The sequence below is a fragment of the Amblyomma mixtum genome, chromosome 7 (assembly GCF_055824585.1).
Source record: "Amblyomma mixtum isolate Tamu chromosome 7, ASM5582458v1, whole genome shotgun sequence".
Lineage (NCBI taxonomy): Eukaryota > Metazoa > Arthropoda > Arachnida > Ixodida > Ixodidae > Amblyomma > Amblyomma mixtum.
The window spans coordinates 89543979-89565730 of record NC_143018.1 but is presented as its reverse complement, the minus strand read 5'-3'; the positions used below and the strand labels follow the sequence as shown (position 1 = coordinate 89565730).

Sequence of the window (21752 nt, the reverse complement as noted above, 5' to 3'; positions counted from 1 at the left end):
TTTCCTAAATAGAGAGAGGCGGCATTGAACACTAATCTCAGTATTTACGCGTTAATTGTACCGATAGTTGGCCCAGATATGTAACTTTTTACGCAAATGTCAGATTTACATTTGGGTATAGCCTAGCTATGGTTAGTTACTAAGCACATTTACTATCCTCTTAAAGTCATCTCATGGTGGGTAAATATTCAGGAGCAAGTGAGCAAGTTTCGTTCGTTAGCACCTCAGAAAGAGCTTTTCTGTGCAATCTATGCATTAGTTTTCTTTTATACGTCTGACAGGCATGGAAATAAAAGTCGAATTTCAGCACGCGTATTTACACGAATACGTTTTAGAGGGAAATACATTTTTAAAATTGTTGCATGAATGCCTCTATTTTCGTAAGCATTCACGGGTGCGCTGACAATGCAGCATTTGCACCAGCTGGAACATAGTGGTGGCAAAGCTGTGGACACTTGGCGGTCTGATGGAAGTAACGGTGACGCAAATTGCTAATTCTGCTGTCCGGCGCCCACAAATAACTGAACAGCTCGACGGTGGCAACAGCAACAAGTGTGCTTGGCGGTTGTCGAATCAAATCATCGCTGCTCTTGACTCCACTTTATTGAAATCTGTCCGAGTTTTAACAACACCGACAGTCTGAAACCACGTCGAAGCAGTTGCGAGTAGCGACCACCCTAGAGAAATCTGTGATGAGTTGCATCAAAATTAAAGGAAAAAAGCCACGTGCCAGCAGCTTTTAGGAATGAACATTACTTCTTCGCGGCCATATACCGTTGTTTAGTCTTACCGGGTGATCGTGTGACCAGTGGTAAGTCTATAAGTCGCCGCTTTGTATACCGCCATAAGTAGCGCCTGAGGCTCCGACACCTGCCGCACCTTTTTTATGCGTTCATTTCACCGAAAGCTGTCACAGATCGCACTTGATTCAAAAAAGCGCGGAAGTGGCTACCATTATATTGTCACGTTGTAGTGACGGCAGTCCAGCGGTCAGGAAGACACCAACCAGTCTTGGAAACGATGGTCTTTATTTGAGCTGGCTTGCGCCCAAAAAAGAACTGAATCACTCGGCGGCGGCGTAAGCAACAAGCGTGCTCTTCGGTCGTCGAACTACGAATGTCCGCCGCTCGCGGCATCGCTCAATTTAAAGCCGGCAAGGAAACTTCCAGATAACAAGACAAGATCATCTACAGAAATCTGGAAAAACCTAGATGCAGCCTTGCATGGCTGCGATCAATCGAGATTAGTGTGGTCGCTTCTCGCGTCACGAACAAAAGTGATAACAACCCTTTCCTGCAGCCTTGCGCGAACGAACGGACACTACAATGATACATGGCAATATGATGTGCTGAGCATTACTAGCCCTGGCGCTCTGCCCTTAAAGAAATAGCCTTCAGACTGTGTATAGACCCCTTAGAGACTACATTTCCTTGGTATAGACATTTCATTCTGACTATTCGAAATCTATAGACCATCTATAGACAATTTAATAGACAGTCTACAGACAAGACTTTAATAAATATTTATGGCCATAAATCTAAATACTGTCTTTAGTATCTGTATTATCTATAAATTGTCGTACAAGATTTGCCTATAGACAGTCTATAGACTTTGCAGAGAAATGTATATGGACTGTCTAAAGAACTTTTTATAAGGGTGTACAGAGTACTGGGCTTGGAATACTATAAATTACTCAAGGAATTCACATTGCTGTTGGCGGCAGAGTGACCTAAATGTTTTAAGCATGTGACGGTGACGCCAGATTTGTTGACGACTTGCTGCCATTGAAGTGAGCGCTCAAGTCTTCGAACACTTTGTTGGCAGCCATTAAATTCGAGAAATCCGCTAATACGGGGGTGAAAAATTTTTAAATCGGCATTCGCGCAATGAGCGTAAGTTTGAAGGTGCTAAACACGTTGACTAATACTCGTTTCGGGCAACGATAACTCCGAATATACGGCGGTATATCGCTCGTGTTGGAATCACAGCCGCGCTGGTAAGCTGAAAACTTGGTTCCAGGCAGGCAATTCTATGTAACGAAGGAGCAGTTCAGGCGAAATGTTTTGAGGATTGGTCATATAAGTAAGTCATCAAAGCGGAAAAAGTTTTAGATTGCGGGCTGTCACTATATGTGGTTCGCAAAGCAGACAGTGCTTTCACCCCACTTCTGGTAGCACTCGAAGCTCCCTTGCTGGCGACCGCATTTTGGCGATACTGTCTTTCTGGGCACTTCCAATGTTTTCAACCTCGTTTGTTAATTTTTTAAATTTACAGCTGGGTATGCCTCTACAGGTGAGTTTGTTTCCTTTTTTGTAGAGTGCTGGTGCGGCTAAAGTCGTTTCCAGATATGTGCACTACCTAAGGAGTTTCTTGTACAAATTTTTTAGTTTCAATTTTTGCGTGAACATAATGAGTCAATAACACCCCGGCAAACTTCCCGCCAGAACACTGTCAAAGAAAAGTAGATTTTTTGCTCGCCGTGTACCGTTCGCCAATAGGAAAAATTTTGCTGTTGACATCCCCGCATGCAAAATGACCGAAGCTTGTACATAAATACAACCGACTGAGCTGTCGGTGTAGCGATCTGACGACCTCTTTCTTCCAGAGCAAATATTGAAGAATTACTGTTAGGAAATTTATAGATATTGCAGTGGTCGCAAGGCCATATTCAACACTTTCTTGAATACTATTTTCAATCATTTTATTTGTTCTGAATGTTATAGAGGTTTTTTATGCACTCAAACATAAATTAACTAAGCCCCTCCTGTATTTTGCAACTGTAGAGAGTTTATAATAGCCACAATATCCTCGCACTAATTCGGGGGTACCACTGAACGTTTATTAACTTGTCCCAGAATGCATTTTACTGATTCTCATGAATAAAAACACTATTGGAATACTAATGAAATTAGCACTAATGGAATAAAAACACCTGACAAAATTGCGTCACTGATAATAATAGCTATTTTTTTAAACAAAAGTTTCGGTCCTAAGTGCAACTTGCTCGTCGTGATTAATTACGTCATTTCGATCTCTTCTCCTTGGTACATCATCGTGGTCCTGAAAAAAAGAGATAGAAACGAATACTTGCATGAATGAAAATAACCCGGGCTATACTTTTTATAGATACCACTGTTATTTCTAGCTGTTAGAGGAAACTTCGCCACAGTGTGGCGGCGAATCCATGTCCTTATTTGATTAACACTTGCGCATTATTATCAAATTCATTCAGTGTTAAAAGTGGCGGAAATAAAATCCCACCAGCAATAGAAATCATAAAAGTTTAGGCACAAAGCCTAACATCAAAAATTTCCGGAGGCGCTTAAGGAACTTATGTGCCAGTACTGTGAAAGTACTGCGATTCTATTCCAATTCTATTCTAATTTTTTCACTTCATTTGCAGTTGAAGCAGTTTTAAGTACTTGGACTTACTGTAACTGGGCAATATTTCTTACTCTCCCGCATTTGATGACGACACACCGTTTCAAGCAATCGTGAGTTTTGTAAACTTGCCACATTTTGGCAGACGCTTGGTTTTCCGGTCGCTGAGTCATCCATTCTTTTTGAATAAGAAAATATATAAGCTGTAAGAGTTTCGATATGAAAAAAAAATATGTCACCCTTGTTTCTTTTTTTTTATCGCACTCACTGACGATTACAACTAATTCATTTCACAATCTGCTTTCAATGAAGAGTGTCCATGGTTATATTCAATGTTTCCTTTGTAAAATCGTTTTGCTGCTTAAAAATGTTTTGTGGTAAAGTTTCCGTCCATTGCGACTGCAAGTCTTTGACGCCACTTACCTCCTTTTCAATGGGTGGCATCCATCCCAATCTTCGCCACAGCGGCCAAAGAAGGTCGGTCGTGAGATTTGGCTTGCTACCTCCTGGTAGCTTACTTCCACCTACATAACAGTTTGAGAAGGCATCGTGAAATATAAGAACGCCAGCAGTGCAAGAACGGTCCTTGTTAAGGCATGGAAGTGAACGACGTAAGCATAGTGACTTCGCAGGTGCTAAGAATACGCAACGCATTTAGACAACTATAACGTTGACAAAGAACGACCTTGCTATTCTCAAAAACAACTACATGACCATTAACTTCTGCCCAATATTTGTACATACGCTGGAGCCACTTCACATGCCATGTCCGGAAAAATCATACCGCAAAAGAGGGATATGGCTGTGCCGCTTTTACGTACCCAATAAACAAAGAAAACCCTTGTTGCTTTCAAGTGGGAAAGGCACTTAGCTGTCACGGCAATATCGGGTGAAAATCACCTCAAAATTGCAGCAAAATCAATGCCAAATTCAAGTTGATCTGGGGCCGAAATTACCACTCCAAACGCACTCTCGCAAGAGAAAATCATTTTACGCCAGGATGTTCAGGTTCATCTCGGCGTCGGAAGCTTTCATCTCTGTCTAGGAACCAACTCTCAAGTGGAGTGAGAAGTTCACCTGACGCCTTCGAATGCTCGGCTGGTGCCGCAACCATGCGCGCAAAGGTTGTTTCTGTTACAGTAATATAGGTCACGCCCCACGTTACAGGCACTTACCGTGCTATTTTTGGTTGCCGAGCACGTAGACAGAGGGAACTTTGGAGACCATATGAGGGCGGCATGCGTAGTTTTAAGGTTGGGGTTTTAGCACAGGAAAGCCTGCCGTTTAAGTTGAGGATGACTTCGAAAGGATAACATCACAGATCTGTGAGGCACCTTGTGTTAAGGAACACAAGGTTTTTTTTCTCGTGAATAAATTATATTAGAGACAACAGGCTAGAAGGAACTGAGAAATTACGGAAAAGAAGAATGAAGACTAAATGCAGTTGCCATCAATTGGCAGGTATGCAATAAAAATGAAGGTACTCGACTTTAGCCCATAAATCATATTCGAAAACCTTCTTGCGCAGTGGGAGTTAGGCGGCCAAAAGAATGAATTGGTAACTTAAGCCAGTACGCCTAGGCGATGGCAAGATTGAAGCACGCACAAAGAACAGACACGGAAAAACAAATTACCTAAGAAAAGGCTGACCGCGAGTCCTCCAAAGTACGTAGCGCAGGTGCTGAAGAAGCTACTCCAATGCGAAGAAAGCCGAAAAATAGGAAATACTTCGGCCGATCTGCGAAACGCCCCAGAAAATGTGGAATTAATACCTGGTCGCAGCGTTTGTTTTGAGCAGCAGTTAGCAAAAATGGCGCGACAGGAACGTCTAGCAGGAATGTGCTGCACCTGAATAAAGAGAATTTTGAACATAATCCGGCTTTTAAGGCCTTTTAAACCATTACTTATTGTCAATCCTTCGAGGATACTACTGTCTGTGCATTATGTTACATCTGATGCCTTCTGTTCTTGTCCCATACTTCCGTACTGCAGCAGCGGTTTGTCATAATGACTGGTTAACTGCATTTTAGCATACATCTTGAGCAGCGATAGATTATCTGGTTTCGATGCGTTAGCTGACGAACCTACTTGACAGTTCCCATCTCCTTAGACGTCTTCGTTAAGGTTTCAAAATATGCAGAGGGACCAGGAGTAAGCGGCAACTCTGCGAGCACCGTATTCTTTTATCTTTTTCCCAAGATAATACCAAAAAATATTTCCTCCGTTGTAGAAGATACACATTCCTCTCAGAACAGTAACTGCTTTAGGCTCATCGAAGTAGAATGGCAGTGTAAAGTCGAAAGCTTATATCGGTCAAATACATGGCCAAACTCCGCCTGAGAGCACACGTCTGCGCTCTACAGCCGACTGCGAGTTGCCAATACTTTTCTGTGTGAGAGCTGAGGGCTGCACTCCTGTTTCCAGCGGCAGCCACTGTGACGTTTACTGCACAGTAGTCCAAGCTGACGGGCATCCTCTCTTCTGTGACACCGGCGTTCACCCTGACGAACATGTGAGCAAGCTGGTAGGCAACCATGAGAAGCGTCACGACGCCAGCACCCTGCGGAGCAGTCGAAGGCTCTTTGTACGGAACAGATAAGTTTTTAGCCTACTGTCCTCTCTGCTCGAAGAAATGTGCTAGCAGATTATGCCTTCAAAAGCTTGGTGTGCATACCATAGGGCACACTCCAACCGGAGTGATATTCATGATTACTGTGGCTATCCATTTTTTAACAGTGTGAAAGAGACGACGACGTTTACACACCAACAACACGAGCGCTGACTTTGAACTGAAGATTTATTAGCACAAACGACATTTATGCATAATCCCGCCAAAAGACACACAAAAACCTACTTATCCTATCTTAATTTTCTACCAACGGCTTCTCAAGATGGGTTTTTGTGTGTCTTTTGGCGGAATTATGTATAAATGTCGTTTGTGCTAATATAAATCTTCAGTTGAAAGTCAGCGCTCGTGTTGTTGTATGTGTAAACGTCGCCGTCTTTTTCGCGCTGTTAAAAAATAGATAACAACCAACTCGCCCGGCTTTCTGTTCTTCTTAGTGTGGTTAAGCTTTCCTGTAAGTAGGTGTTTGACATCCGCTCCTCTGTCCTCAAGTCCACACTGACTTCCAGACACAAGCGGGCGGCGCGCAACAACAGATGGCCCTCTCCAGAGAACCCATGGGCGCGAAACACTGTGTGTGAGAAGCCAGAGGGACAGAAAACGTGCCGATGCAGCCGTTGAAGACACAAATATAGGTCATAGCTGTTCAATACCTTCTTTGCCGATTAGGTTCAGGTATCACCGTATGCACACAAAACTTTTTTGTCTTGGCTACGGTTACAACTGAAGTGCATCAAAATACTAAAACTTGTATTGGTGCCCTTTACGAAAAGTCGCTAAGAACCACCTCAAGTGAGGAATGCGAAGTAGAAGTAAAACTCGCTTTTGAGATGGACGCCAGAGTGCTTTGGGGTATCTCCGATATGGCTCCAATAAGATTGTATTCTCATTTGATTTCTGAAGTATGAAAGCTTAAAAGGTCCAAAATGAGCTGATTCACTTAAATAACCGCTTCTGATAACTGAATTCAGTCAAAAGAACTGTATATTAGATCCCGGAAGCTGTGCAAAGCTTCGATGTGAAAATATGAGGATTTGGTCGAGATGGCGTAATTAATCATCTGGGAGGCTACAATTTTTTTTCTGTGTAGGCGTCGCACGTTCCTAGCAAAAATATGAGCTTTAAACTTTGTCCATACACTGCGAAAAAGTTCCTGAGTGAAAAGAACAAATACCGCACAAACTTATATGGACGTTTCTCAGAACTACTTCAGTTTCCGTAACAAGTAACAAGTGAAGGCGGGCTAGTTGGTGGTTGACAATGGATTGCATATTGCAACCGCGCAAAACGACGCAGGACGAAGAGAGGAAAGCACAGGGCAAGACGCGGAACTTCAACTAAAGTTTACTACAGGAAAACCACATTTATACAGGAACGGTAATCACACCTGATAAACAGCCGAAACCATCAAATAACACAGGCACGTGGACGCGTCTGGCACAAGTTAGCATCTAGATAGTTTAACTCTTACTTAGATAAAGATACTGAAGTGGAGCTGATGCACCGGTCATTTTCTTTTTTTATGCAGTAGGTTTCGAAGATTTCCGTGCTAAGCTGGGTCGTCAATTTTTTTATGACAATTGTGTCGCTGAACCTGGGTGTGCAATTACTACAATGGCGACAATGTTTTGCCAGTTCCCCGCCCCCCGCCAATGATTCAACAGCGGCGCGATGCTCCTGAAGTTTGACATTCAGGCATCGTCCAGTTCGCCCTATGTAGCAATTCAAGTTTCCGTTCTAACTGGTTCTATGATTTCTTTTGGGAGATGTGCTGATCTTTTAGTGCGGAAGCTCTCATCTGGGGCTTCAGAGCCTAGCAAAAAGAAATGAAATCAATATCCACGTCTGGGAGTCGAACACACGGTGGCACGAACAGATCAGCTTCAAACCCCGCTGCGCGAGACCTCTAGGCTATCGCTGCTTTTTTTTTTCTTTATTGCTAGGCTATCGCTGCTCTTTCTTAACGTGATATTTATTAGAGTGAAGCAGTGTTCTGTGTAAGTGAACTACGTACAAACCGCGAAGAAAACAATCCCAAATCAACGCAATGCATAATACGACACACCTAAACAACTAAGCGGCCGAATAAACCATGTCTTAAATTGCGCAACACTGTCGCGTTGTGCATGGCAGGGCGTCGTTATCATCAACTTCCATCCGCTCCGTTCCGTGGCACTGCCCACTCATCGTTGTCTAATACGTCGGACAAATACGTGATTTAGCACTCATTCGAACGTAGTAAACATGCTCTTTGTAATTTTCTTAGCTGATGACGTCACCAGATATCTGGGCGCCACTTCATCTTATAATGTACTGCTTATGTCATGTTATACCACAGGGACGTTATCTCGAATTTTTGGGCCCACTGCCGCTGGTGAACTCCGACGCTGGGTTTTGCTGCCGCTGAAGGATATAATGCTTTCGCATTAAAAGTGCGCTGACGAATGACAGTTTACTTGCGAAATCGGCCGGTGGCTGCGAAACCTGTATTTCAGTTTCTGCTTTTTTCTGGCTTTCGGGAGCATGCGCAGACTTTTTTTACTGCAGCCAGCTACGTGGCACTCGAAATAATGGTCTACGTTCCTACTACGCTTCCGACTTCAGCTGTCAGACGCCACTGCTTTGTAGATTTGTAGGTTGGAAGTTGAAGTCCAGTTCAAAAAAGCTGCACGAAGAGTCATACGGAATGCATGAATAAACAACATAGTTATTCGTTATTTCTGTTTGTCGATAATCTCACGCATGATGTCTCGGCATTTCATTTCTACCCTAGCAGGCATCCAGCGAGAAATCTGCAGAATTATTGTTTCTTTTTACCCTTTCTATCGCCGAACTTTGGAGTGATGCTTCAAAGACGAAATCACCTATTGAAAACTCACTTATGCTTTCTAAAATCACCATAAAAAATGTATGCAAATGTTTAATGACTAAGCATATTCTTTACCGTACTCTACTTTAAGAACATTTGCGTGTCCCGTATACAGAATGCTAATGTCCTCCTAAACACCTTTTATGGTGTATGATAGGCGCATTGTGAATTTACTCTTGCTACCTGACGAAAACATTGTAATTGTTTTTGATGAAGGAAAATTGCTGTCTACAATGTAATTACTAATTGGAGAGGGAACCGTTGAAGAGACCGCTGTGCTTAAGTACTGCTTTCTTTCTCTGTTCGATCCGTATTCGCATTCGGCGCTTCAGAAGCCGTTCTACGCGGGATTGCATTCTTTGAGCAATGGCTTTTACAGCATATGCACGTACCACGACGACACTTGCTTTTATGCGGATGCGTAGTGGCGGTGAGGATGCGTGATAAGCGGCATCAGTTGTGGTACGTGCTATGCTCAAAGTATCTATTGACACGGTTTCGTGACAGCAGTCCGGCGAGCAGGAAGACTGCCAAAGGCTTCCAAACAAAACGCTTTATTGGGCTGACTTGCGCCCACCAAGAACTAAACTCGGCGGTGGCGGCGAGAGCAACACGCGTGCTCGCCAGTCGTCTAACAGAATGCCCGTCAATCTCAGCTGGGCTATATTTAAAGCTGACAATGAACTTTCGTGATACGATGTGCAAATTAACCACGACAGTCTCGAACAACGTTGAATCGGCTCCGCCTAGCGACGATCATTCGCGATAAATCTTCCGCATTTTACATGAGCACGAACAAATAAACATTACAAAGCTTTGCGGCAATATTTGTATTCAGGCGTTTGAGATGCTGCCCACGGACGTGTTCCCCTATAAAAACTGCATAACTGGGCCCATACACATTTGCATAAAATTCATTGTCTGTGAAATACGCATATATTTTAGTTCTTGATCTTCCTTCCACAAAACCACAAGCTATTTCATTACGTTTCTTCTGTATTGTTTATTTCAATGTATTTTTCCGGCGAAAACACTCCACAGACACTGGTCTGTGACAAGGCCGAAATTATGCCCGTTTACTAGTAATATTTCGAAGTCATTAAATAAGTTCATATTCAAAATTACAATGTCGATGTTTTCTACAATCACCACAGAGTACGTAAAGCGATAAATTCCTTAGGGTGCATTCTGAAGGCGACAAAATATGAGTTCCATATGTTCCAATTTCCAAACAATGGCAAATAAAAGGCAAGTAAAAGGCTGAGCGCTTTACACGGTACGGTGGGGCGGAAAATGACGAAGCGTTTTCTGCGGTACGCTGCAGGCCTTTCTCAGCCTCCCTTCTGCATATTGCAGTCATGGCTACGGACGTACCTTAGCACTTGCGAACGGGACAGTCAGGCCAAGTGTGAGAAGTCCAACGAATGGGCCGGTGATGGCGGCGTTAACGGTCATGAACATCTGCGGTAGGACGACAAAGCGAAGCACACAGTCCCGCTAAAACAATCAAGACCTTATTTCGAAAAGGCGTCGCACGGCTAGGAGGAATCCTGCTCTGCACGGCTCGAGCACCAATTTTTACGATGGGCCAAAGTCATAATCATAGAATTATAGCTTTCAGTCATAGCTCCAGCACCTGTGTGCTTACCTGAAAGCAAAAGTCCTCAGTGCGGAGTGGCATAAGGTTAACAAAGAGAGCGTTCGGTCGAGGCAGATGATTTATATGACAAAATCAACGACAGTAAATCGAATGAGCTGTTAGGTGACTAGGTGAATAACTCGATCGTTTTGTTCATAGATAAATCGCATGCCAAGGTGTTCAGTAATGGATACTGTGGGGATAGAGGAGCGGTAATTGTACCATGAACCTCAACTGAGCATCACTTTTCCATTACAACTCTTCAGCAAGGTATTTCCCGAGGCGACGCCTTCTTGTTGTCCTCTCCTCAAATGTAATCATCTAACTTCAAATGTCAGCATTAACTTGTGGCATATTGCCTGGCAGCCATTCTAGAAAGAGGGAAGTAAAAAAGACAGCTGCATAAGTAGAAAACCCCGAGTGAGGAGGGCAATAGAATTCAGGTGCAGTAGCGGTGAAGTCACGTAACTTTCTTCCGGGGTTGCATGGAGGCATTTAACAAGATGCGCTACTCTCTGCGGACCAGTGCGGTTTTCAGAAAGGTAAGAACACTGCATCTGCCCTGTTACTGATCAAAGATTATTTAGCACATTATATAGAATTGCAGCTGTTAGTATGGAAGTTTTAGCCGCCGCGGTGGCTCAGTGGTTATGGCACTCGGCTGCTGACCTGAAAGATGCGGATTCAATCCCGGCCGTGGCGGCCGAATTTCGATGGAGGCGAAGTTCTAGAGGCCCGTGTGCCGTGCGATGTCAGTGCACGTTAAAGAACCCCAGGTGGTCGAAATTTCCGGAGCCCTCCACTGCGGCGTCCCCATAGTCTGAGTCGCTTTGGGACGTTAAACCCTATAAACCAAGTATAGAAGTTTTTTACATTTTAAGAATGCTTCCGACTCCTAAACATGAAACACGTTTTCATAAATTGCCGTATTACGGAATAAGGGGTGTCGCAATCCAGCAATTCTGCAACTATTTCTTGTAGAATTTGCATTTTGTCGCTATAATGTTTCCTCGGATTTTCACTTCAAAAAGTGTGGTGTTTCTCAGGGCTCTAAATTGCGCCCTTTATTGTTTCCTATATATTTAACGACATGATTGCTATCCCTGGAGCTCCAAGCATTCAACTCACCGCTGATGACACAAATGGCTTCCTTGCATCACATGCCATCTCTAGTGTCAGGAACAAACAAATGGTTGTTAATCTGTCGAGACCGCTTTGTATCAAACAATTTAAGTTAACTGTTACTAAAAACAGATATATAACCTTTTCAGCTGAGCATAAATAAATAAGTGCAAATCAATAAGTACCAGCCTTGTTTCTTGGAGCGTGTTTCAGTAGTTAAATATTTAGGGGTTTTATTCAATAAACCTACCCGCTGGTGAAACCTTGGAACCTTTGTAAAGAGCAGAAGTGGCCATTACATTGACATGATAAATAAATTTATCACCCTTCCACCGAAACACCTCAGCAGGCCGCTATTTTATTTAATACTGTGCAGACACGTGTGCAGTACTGTTTGATGTTATGGGGCGCAGTTTCTGAAATACGTGCGGAGAGATTTTATCTTTTACAGGAGGAAAGCCTTCGTTTTAATAATAAATGGTCGAGATATGATTCTGAGGGAGAACACTTTATACAAAGCCAAATAATAATATTACAGCCCTCTTAAAGTAACGACTGTCAGAATTAATCTACGCAGAATGCAAAACTTTATGCGCAGCGTTTTTAAACACATTTGTGAACACCATTCCGCATGACCCCTTCAGAACCATGAACTTTAGAAAACCTCGAATAAGGACGCGGTATAGAGTGCCGTTATTTCAATGACAAAGTCCCGATGCTTTGAACTGTTACCCTGATATAGTCGATATAATAGATCAATCGTTCTTCTTATTCACCTTCAGAAAAAAAGATAAGGTGCACATTATGAAACTTTATTCATTGTTAACGTTCTATTCCCGCTGCCTTACTTACCTTGTTCTACCACTAATTGTTCTGATAGCTTACGCAGATGGCCGCTTTCACGTGTTACAGCTTCTCGTTATTAATGAATATATCTACATAATGACCTTGACGTGTAACCAGTATTTCTAGCTGCTTCGTTCCTGCTGACTTATTGTGTTGCATATGTCGACTGTGGTGTTAAAAAGTCGACGCAGGTGATTTGTTTGTCACCTTTTCCCTTGGTTCTACGACAGCACTCTAAGCGCCGAAATTCAATAAAGCAAAAAAAAAAACGATGGATATAGATTTCGGCATTTTTACCACATAAGAGAGCATGTCATGATGAAGAATTATAATTAACTGCGTCCAAAGACTTCCAGACATGTACAGCGCGTACAGAAGATAACGAGACAGAGCAAGGTAACACCTAACGAACTGCGACAGAGCGAGACGTAGGTGCACCCTCTGAAAATAAAAATGCCGAGCATGCTGAAACGCACCGAAGACAGCCTGTGGCGATATGTATGATTTAGGATTTGCGTTATTAGTGATCTAGGCGATTCACGCTTCCCTTTCTATTACGTGACCCCTGACGAGTACCACGCGGGACAAGTAACCTCTGCTGCCAAATGGTACCATGCAACAGCCGATGGACCTGTTTTAAAACTATATCAGGGGGAGTGAAGATGGCCAAGGGGCTAAACGTTAAGTAGAAAATGAACGGTACTTCGAGACGACATAAATTAGCATCTTCTATCTACTTTACAAAGCCGCGATGGCAATAGTATGAACCATTGGTTTAAAATTTGCTTTATGGCTGCTCGCTTGATGGGCTTTATGGGCCTCGAACACTGGTAGAAAGCAACGGCGAAGATGTCTTAAGGAGGTTTCGGGATTGCATTATGTACGTTATCTAGGAGCAACAAGGCGAAAGTGTCCGTTCACCGTTAGCTCTGCTGAAGGATCGCCTCAAGTTGAGCAGCTACTGAAATCACTCAGCTCACTGCGGTGGTGATTGGTACACACTTAAGCACACTACACGTATTAGTCACTGCCAATGCCGCTAAATCACGCTGCAATGCCGTCCTGTTACAGTATATTATCTTCCGCCAGCACCTTACTTGCATTAGTGCATTTCGTTGGCTTTGTCTTGATTCGGCTGAGTCTTTGCAAATCTACACATCTTCAGTCGTTGCTTGGTTCATGAGGTTTAACATCCCAAAGTGATTCAGGCTATGAGGGACGCCGTAGTGGAGGCTCCTGATAATTTCGACCACCTGAGATTCTGCGACAGGAACCGACATCGCACATTACTCGGGCCTCCAGCATTTAGCCTCCATCGAAATGCGACCGTAGAAGCCGAGATCGAGCCCGCATCTTTCGGGTAAACAGCTGAGCACCATAACGACTGAACCACCGCGGCGGCTTTTCATTCATTTACGTCATATGGTTTGTTTTAACACAGTGGCGGTGAACACGGACGAAACAAAGTTTATGCCCTTACCGACATGGCTGACCCGAGGTACGGAATCAGCACGCTGCAAGCTGTCATCACGACCCCAACTGCGAAGGCTGTTCAATCAAAGAAGCTTCTGTGAATTCACAGTGCAAATCTGAAACTGTACGTATATGTTCACAGGACATCACCTATTGTCTTTATGGTGCAATCCAAGTGAGGACCAGCAACCTTGAAGAAAGGCGTCACGACGTCGAAGTACCACACGGCTGCCTGAGAGTTCACCATTGAAGATACGGTGCTGTGCATGAAATAAAAACAAGTAAAACAAATCGAGCTAAAACGAGCATTAAAACAAAAATTTAAACAAGTGATATAAATTTATTCGTATCAAGTTTTTCAAGCTGCTTGTTTAGCCCGACAGATACACCGGAACATTCAAATCATTTTTTATTTGTTTGTTTGTTCTGCTCGATATTGCTAGAGTTGATAGGGTAGAGTTGATAGGGGGATAGGGTACGAAAGCAATCGGCACTGCCATTTCAAGTGGTATAGACACTCAACTTTTGTCTCCGTGTTTCCTTGTTTGCAGTCATGCGCAAAGAGCTAATATCATGATATGTCCTACGAACGCTAAATAATTCATAATCATACTTTTTTCTTGTGCTCTTTCGGTTTTGGTTAGAACAGCCGAACGACGACTTTACTGTCAAAGTCTGTTTAAATGTCATGCCATCTATGAAGAAACTCCGATATAATCGCTGCATCATCGTTTTAATCCCCTGCAATGCTAAAGCCCGCGTTCTTCAAGAGCCGGAATGACTACGAACGTAGACGCAGCGTTTACGCTGCAGTTTCATCATGCCTCATGTGGCCCATAAACACACTTTGACGCCATAGTCAGCATCGTTCGGCTCTTGCAACCATAGCCGAAAAAGCTTGACAAAGAATTCGATTGTAACAAATTTAGTGGTCGTAGGCGAATACCACGTGACGATTCTTGCATAGTATTGTCTTCCGCAACATTGTAGGGATCAAAAAATGCTAACAAAATTTGGTGTCGATACTGCTTTAAAGAACAACGGTTCACTGATGACTATGCATTTAAATTCGGGATGTTCAAGATACACCAAATAAGAAATGAAAAAACCAGCATGAGGCAATAAAAAGGAATTACCTCACTGAAGCGCTCACAACACCGGCCAGGAAGACACCAGAAAGACCAGTAAAGTCACGGAAGTCTTGCACAACGTAGAAGGGCACCAACTGTCACAAAAATAAGCTGCAGGATGACCAGTTTGCTATTTCATGAAAAAATTATTAGTATTTCACCTGAAATTCGTAAACGCGCGTCAGAATTGTGTTCTACTTAGCGTACGTTTTTTCGTGAATGTTGACACATGATATCAAATATCGAACATTTCTACGAAAGTGGCACTACAACCTTGACTTGAATTAGGAATGTATGGGAAGACTGAGCTGTTTTCCGACGAAAACAGAGCTAAGAGCTCAAGATATTTCTTTGCACCGAAATTTTTGTCTCTAAGCGGCTGAATACAGTTGATTTAAGAATGCGTGACTGGTGGTTCTGGAATGGAAACCGGAAACCCATATGCGGCATAGAAAAATGAATATAACAAGTGGTGATACAAACTTGAAGAACTTTCGGTCTGCAAGAAAGCCCCGCCAATCCCTCAGCTTACGCATGCGCTTTGTCAGCAGAGGTCAACAACAGCAACTGAAAGGCAATAGCTCAATCTAGATATCAAAGTCGTGTGAACTTAATTCAGGTAGCTATTCTGCGGCTTTCATTTTCGTGCCGCCATTCCAGCGAACAAGTTCTCATGGAGTGCCAGCAAAGCTTATATTAATGGCGCAATTACGAAAATATATAGTGTGCAACTACTGTAGTCTCCAATTTTGGTGAATTTTCCAGGCTGACCTGAAATGGGCTACTCTAACATGCATGAAGCTCACTTTAAAGTCAACACTAGCACTGCCAAATTAGAATTCAAAGAGTAAGTAGCTAAACAGAGCAGAAATATGGGCGAGTTGGAAGCTGTTCGTGATATTCTGTGGGCACAAACTTTACAAAGCAGAAGATAGAAGGCACAAGACGCGAACCGTGTCTTCGAGAAAACATAGGTCTTGTTTTGTCATGCGCAAGTTCACACCAGAGAGGTGATTGAAGCATTCCACATCACCTCGTGTGGAAATAGTGCGAGCAAAACATCGCTTCCACTGTCAAATAAATAAATATGGTATCTTCCTGCATTTTAATTTTGTTTTCCGCGTAAGCTTCAATTGATAACACTTATACTCCGTCTCACAAGCTGTTTCCAGCACTACGAAAGGTACAGCTCTCTCGTCCAATCAGGATGGCGCGCACTACATTAGTGTGTTCCTACGCGCCTGTGGTTCGATCCACGTGATGTCCAGGTGGCTTCTTTCTACCTATAGCAGGTGGCGCTTGATGTCTTTTTATTCTTTTTTTGGTTTGTTTTTGGACAGGCGGACGCCCGTTCCAAAGGGACTAGCCCCACTTTTTTTTTTGTCGCAACCTGTCCTCATCAGTTCCTCTGTTGTCGCGTCGCAGTAAATTTCAGTAATCGTGTAATGTGTATATAAATTTATTTACTCCAACGTGCCGAGGCAGCCGAGTGTCGATGGTAGCGAAATGCAAAACAAGCCCATGTGCTGCGCGAGAGGCAACGCACGTTAAACGGCCCGCGTTCAACAACACTCGGCCCGCGTTCAACGTCTCCGTTGTCCACTTGTAAAGCGTTCGCTCGCTCACCTGCGTGAGTTTTGCCGTCCTCTTGATGAGCGCATTTGTACTCCAACTGCCCCCGCACTCGACGCGAAGCGCTTCAAGAACATTTAAAGCCACCTGCTTCGCCTGCTTGGGGAAATAGCGCACTGTCGGTGTAGAGCACACAGGAGACACAACAGACTCGACCGACGCCATGTTGGAAAGTGGCGACGCATCACTACCTCGCAGCAGGCCTCCGCAGAGCTGTGTCCGTACAGGCTTTGTCTGGTAATTTCACCAGTGATTGAAACACTCCCTACAATTTAAATATACCTGTCCAAATCATGTTTTTAGTTGCAATGCTTATTGTTTTGATTAATAGTCATGCACTCCTCAAATATTCGAGGGACTATTTTCTACGTTTCTGCAGCCCTGATTGGACGAGAGAGCTCTACCTTCCGTAGTGCTGCAAACATCTTGCGAGACGAAGTATAGTATTTGTTGTTGTCGTTTTTTTTCGGATTTAAGCATTCGTTTCCTTTCCAATACGGCTCGTGTCGTTCGTGTTCTTTATTCGCATCGTAAAGTTTTCACCAACTCACAAAACATCACAGGTAAGATTTTACTTCACTTCGAAAGCATATGTTAATTTTTTAAACACAGAAACGGCTTGTAGCCTTTGGCCACGAAATGTGACTGGTCGATCTTTTGACTCAAGCAGAGAATCAACTAGTTGGTCCGAAAGAAATTTCACTCCGCAGGTAATCTACAGCGAAGTATTGTCAAATCTTTTCTTGCCTGGGAGGAAAATAGATTACATTCGTGTTTCTGTTGGCACGTGGTGCCAAATACCCTGCGGCGACTCTTATTGTAACAATTTCTCTTATTGTAACACAACTCTCCGGTGATGTCCGCATAGCCATCGTTGCAGCGTCCTTGGTCAAAGTTGAAAAGGCGAAAAATGGAAAATACTGAAATGGGCGGAAGTTCGTCTCGAAACCACAGATGAAAGGGCCGCCTCGTTACTGCTAAGTTAGTTTGAAATTCCGTTGAGGATATTCGACTTAAACGGTCGGTGTGCTACAAGGTCAAATTTCTTGCTTATTTTGATGGCACGGAATAATTGTGCGTCTTGCAAGCGAGAGAACATTTTGTGTTCTGTAGGATAAAAGGGTTTGTAAGCAGGGCTTTACTTTGTATGCAGAGTATGCTGTGCAGGTGGCCGGTGATTGTGGGTTGTCTAAGAGTCTAGGGACTGAATAAAAGAACAGAGTATAGCTAGTTTTATATTTAAAATGTGTGATACAGAATATGGTTTAGGTAAACTTGAGGGAGGATATGAGTGTGCTGGCAGCAGCCCGATCCATGCGAGCAGTTTTGTGAGGCGCAGCAGCTGTCTACATGGCCAAGCTACTGCCTCAGTCACATGGAAGCACAACACTCTATGCAGTACGCACTAATTGCATGTGGCTAATAAATAACGATACTGCTATGAAAAGTGCCTTCGCTGCTGCAACCGTAAACCTTAACTGTTTTGCCTTGAGTATGCTCCCTTTTGCTGTCTATGCCTCGTTTCATACGAATTTTCCAATTTTCGAAGGAGCTCTTCAGGTCCTCAGTTGTCATCTTTTTCAGCAATGCCATCGCTTTCTCCTTGACGTCATCGACAAGTAGTCTAGCAATGAGCTTCCTTGAGCGCATATTTTAATCCGAAAGCACTATTCCGATGGCTAAACCCCGAGCAAGATTTTGCGATGTTTGCAAGCTTGCGGTGTTTCTGGGTTTGTGCCAAGGAAAAGAAATAAGTCAAAATATTATCCCCACTGGTATTCGAACCGACGGCGACGCCAACAGACCAGATTCGCTGGCGAGTGCGCGAGAGCACTAGGCTATCACCGTATCCGATTAGTCTTCGTGTTAAACAGCAACACACACTCGGACTGTGCATGCACATTGTCTCCTCCATCAACTTATACCGCTACCAAAATAATATTTGCCCTTTAGGCTATGTGGCGGTAGCGACAGATTGATGTGCATTGCATGCATTGGCATGGACAAAGTTGCGGTAGAAACACGGAACTAGAGAAATACTCGTAGATGGTGAAACACTGCTGCAGAAGAGAGGCACTGGAGCACAAGCCACCGGCGTACGTTGGTAAATAGGAATTAACGATAAAAAAATTGAAGACGCGCGTAGCTGGCTTCCTGGGAAAGTGGACACCTCAATCGCGCTCTCAGGTACGTGGCGGTGGTGTCTGCCTGCAACAAACGGCGCTTTCGTGCAATATTTTGTGCTAAGAAATGCTTTACCGCCGGCCATCTTTTAGCTGAATAAACAGCTAAAAGCTGCACGGATTCTCATTTTAAAACAGCGCAGACAAGACAAGGATGACGGAAAGAAACGTACAATACGAGTGCTGATTTTCTTGTCTGCGTTGTTTTAGAGTGAGTACCTACCAACTCGCCCAGTCTTCCACTTTGGCTGCACGGAGCTAAGAAGGGCAAGGAAGGCGGATGGTCCAGCACTGTGATCCTCTTGTAGGCCAGAAACAGAGCATTGTGAGCTGATACTTTGTCGTGACGAACCATCCAATCATTGTTTTTCCCCAGTTCAGGCGTCTTCCTTCTCACTCGTTCCCTGAACTCGGCCAGAACACCAAGAAATCCTGCTCCTTGATTTTCCTGCTCCGTGGTACCCAATCAAGCATAAGCGCCCCATTGATAAGAAAGAAAACAATCAGCATTGCCTTCTCTTTAGAATTTCCCCACCCTGGTCTTTTTCATTCTTGGTGGCATCAGAAATTTTAGTTAATCAATTGTGGTTTTTTTATCCGATCGCAAAAGTCATATTTGGGGAGCTCTGCCACAAATCAAGGTTCCGCTGACAGACGTTTGACAGGAGCGCAAATATTTTTTCGGGAGTCTTTCTACTTCGAGAGTGTATTTGCTCTTGAGGAACGTACGTGGCGACCATTTGGACGTAGATTTGGCGCGTGTTCAGTTGGTCATGTCAAATGGGTCACACGGTACCTTTATCAATTTGCACTCTATCTACAATCACTTGGAAGCTCCCAGTAACCTTCAGGAAATATTTTTTCCTTGCGGCACTCGCAGGGCGCTGAGGTCGTGCGTCATCTTTTGTGAGTTATCTTATTGGTTCCTTTAAAAACTCATGTATTGGAAACCTCTTTTGCCGTGCGCCTCCCGTTGGTGTTTTCGGCGCCTGATTTTAGGCACTTCTTCAATTTCACAACAAATCTGAGACTGATGCACACCTCACTCTTAGCATCCATAATGGTGTCTTGGCTTTGCCTCGTCTTGGCTCTTCTCGTCTGTTTCCAGGCTGTTTTCTCTGAACTTGGCTTATCTCGACTGCGTCGGCAAATTTCGTATTCGCTCACAATGCTTCCACTTCTCACTGCTGTCAGTATGCAGTCAGTATCTAATCAGGCCAAGCGGTACATGAGGCGGGCGCCGCTACAATTGCTTAACGGAAGTCTGTTTGTTGCTTTGTTGACCAACAAATCCCCGCTGGCTGTTTTTTCGTCGCTTTTCAAGGAATAGGGTCGGCATCCATTCGAATACCAGCCCGTGGCTGTTATGCTGTCCTGCGCTTAGCAAGTCGTGATGCTGCTAAAGCTGTTGGCTGGATGGAACAGCAAACAGGAAAGACTTTTAGACTAGCTAAGCACATAGAGAGGATTTTTGATCGGGGATATGTTGCGAGTGTGCCGCTTACTGCACCACCTAACATTTAACAAAACGAATTAATTTCACTGTACGCTTAAAGGCAGATATTCTAAAACGGTACAGAAACCTTAGATCTTATACAAAAATTATACGACCGTTTATCCTTCACGTGTCGTTTAGTGATGCCAAAACCGCAAAAACAACACATGTCATAACAGATGTCAGGGCACAATTTTTTGTTTTCAGGCGTACTACAGAGTGGATGAGAAGCAGGACCTAGCTTGTTTTGAATACGCGCACCTGGGCTCCATCTTTCTTCTTCAAGGGTTAAAGTGTCTGAAGTCAAAATATTCATTGGAAGGAACAGGCATTAAAGAATGCGAAATCATAATAAAATTTTATAGATCGTTCGTTTCTTGCACATTCTAATAAACAATGACACTATTGCAACTGTTATGGATTACCAGCGTTCTCTGTGCGGAACGAGTTTCAATACATGCTGCACTAAACTCTTACCATCAGCCAGTCTACACCGCATTAGCTTCGAAAGTGCCTTTACGTATCCCAAGGCCGCGATTGTTCTCACCTGGTCGAATCTCTGAATTGACCCAGCGAGGAGTGGATCGCAGCCGCGATACCGGGAAGTAAGGGCCGCTCCGGCACCGGTCAGGAGGGCGTAGTACACGCTGGCAAAGATTGTGCCGATTATGACGGTCCTGCAAGTCACGCGTTGTGTTGTTTTAGGTATGACAGTAAAAGTGATTTAGTGGTAGCGTTCAGAGCTAGCGAGGAAGGGACTACCGCGACATTAAAACGACGTGTGCAGCAACTGGCTGCCGAGAGTTAAAATGTCTGCATTTCCACTATAGTCCCTCCTCATTTTATCAAGTGTTTGCTAGCAACGCCAATGGTAGAAAAAGAGAGTAGGTAGATGAGGGAATATCGTTACGGTAAAACGGGGTCTGCAGCAGCTGGCTTAAGTGGATCTCAATTATAGTGTCTGCTCGTTTCATTAAGTGTTTGTTAGGGACAGCAAGTATTTTGTTGAAGTATAACATTACTAATGCACACGAAAGCGCAGCTGCATTGTGACATGCGGCTGGAGAAGTGGTAAAACTGGCATACCCTTAACAAATAGCGTAAACGGTCCGTGCCCTGCATGCGCTCGAGCGTCATGTACAAAGCGACGTGAATTTTCTTGCGTGTCTAGAATTGAGACTGATGACAACGTTTGTCGCGTCCGTCGCCTCTTTCGTCTGCAGCTGTGCCCCAGCGTGAGAGTGAAATAATGTCAACAAGCTGTTTAATTGCATTCCTGACAGCATATCATGCCAAGTGAGAATAAAAGTCTTTTCGTGCTTGGGCATTCAGGGCCCGCGTAGAAGAGAGCGAGCA

At 43.8% G+C, this 21752-nt stretch overlaps 1 protein-coding gene across 1 annotated transcript in view; it reads right to left on the bottom strand.

Annotated features, from left to right (window-relative positions):
• Positions 1 to 388: 388 nt before the first annotated feature.
• LOC149336789 (sodium-coupled monocarboxylate transporter 1-like) overlaps positions 389 to 21752 on the bottom strand; it is a 34002-nt gene continuing 12638 nt past the window's right edge. Inside the window, exons 7-15 of the mRNA XM_089554232.1 lie at positions 20944 to 21073; positions 15093 to 15181; positions 14107 to 14216; positions 13964 to 14031; positions 10251 to 10337; positions 5766 to 5941; positions 5016 to 5119; positions 3805 to 3905; positions 389 to 463 (exon numbers count right to left, since the gene is read on the bottom strand). Of these exons, the coding sequence (XP_089410358.1) occupies positions 389 to 463; positions 3805 to 3905; positions 5016 to 5119; positions 5766 to 5941; positions 10251 to 10337; positions 13964 to 14031; positions 14107 to 14216; positions 15093 to 15181; positions 20944 to 21073 (940 nt within the window). The remainder of the gene's footprint in view (positions 464 to 3804; positions 3906 to 5015; positions 5120 to 5765; positions 5942 to 10250; positions 10338 to 13963; positions 14032 to 14106; positions 14217 to 15092; positions 15182 to 20943; positions 21074 to 21752) is intronic.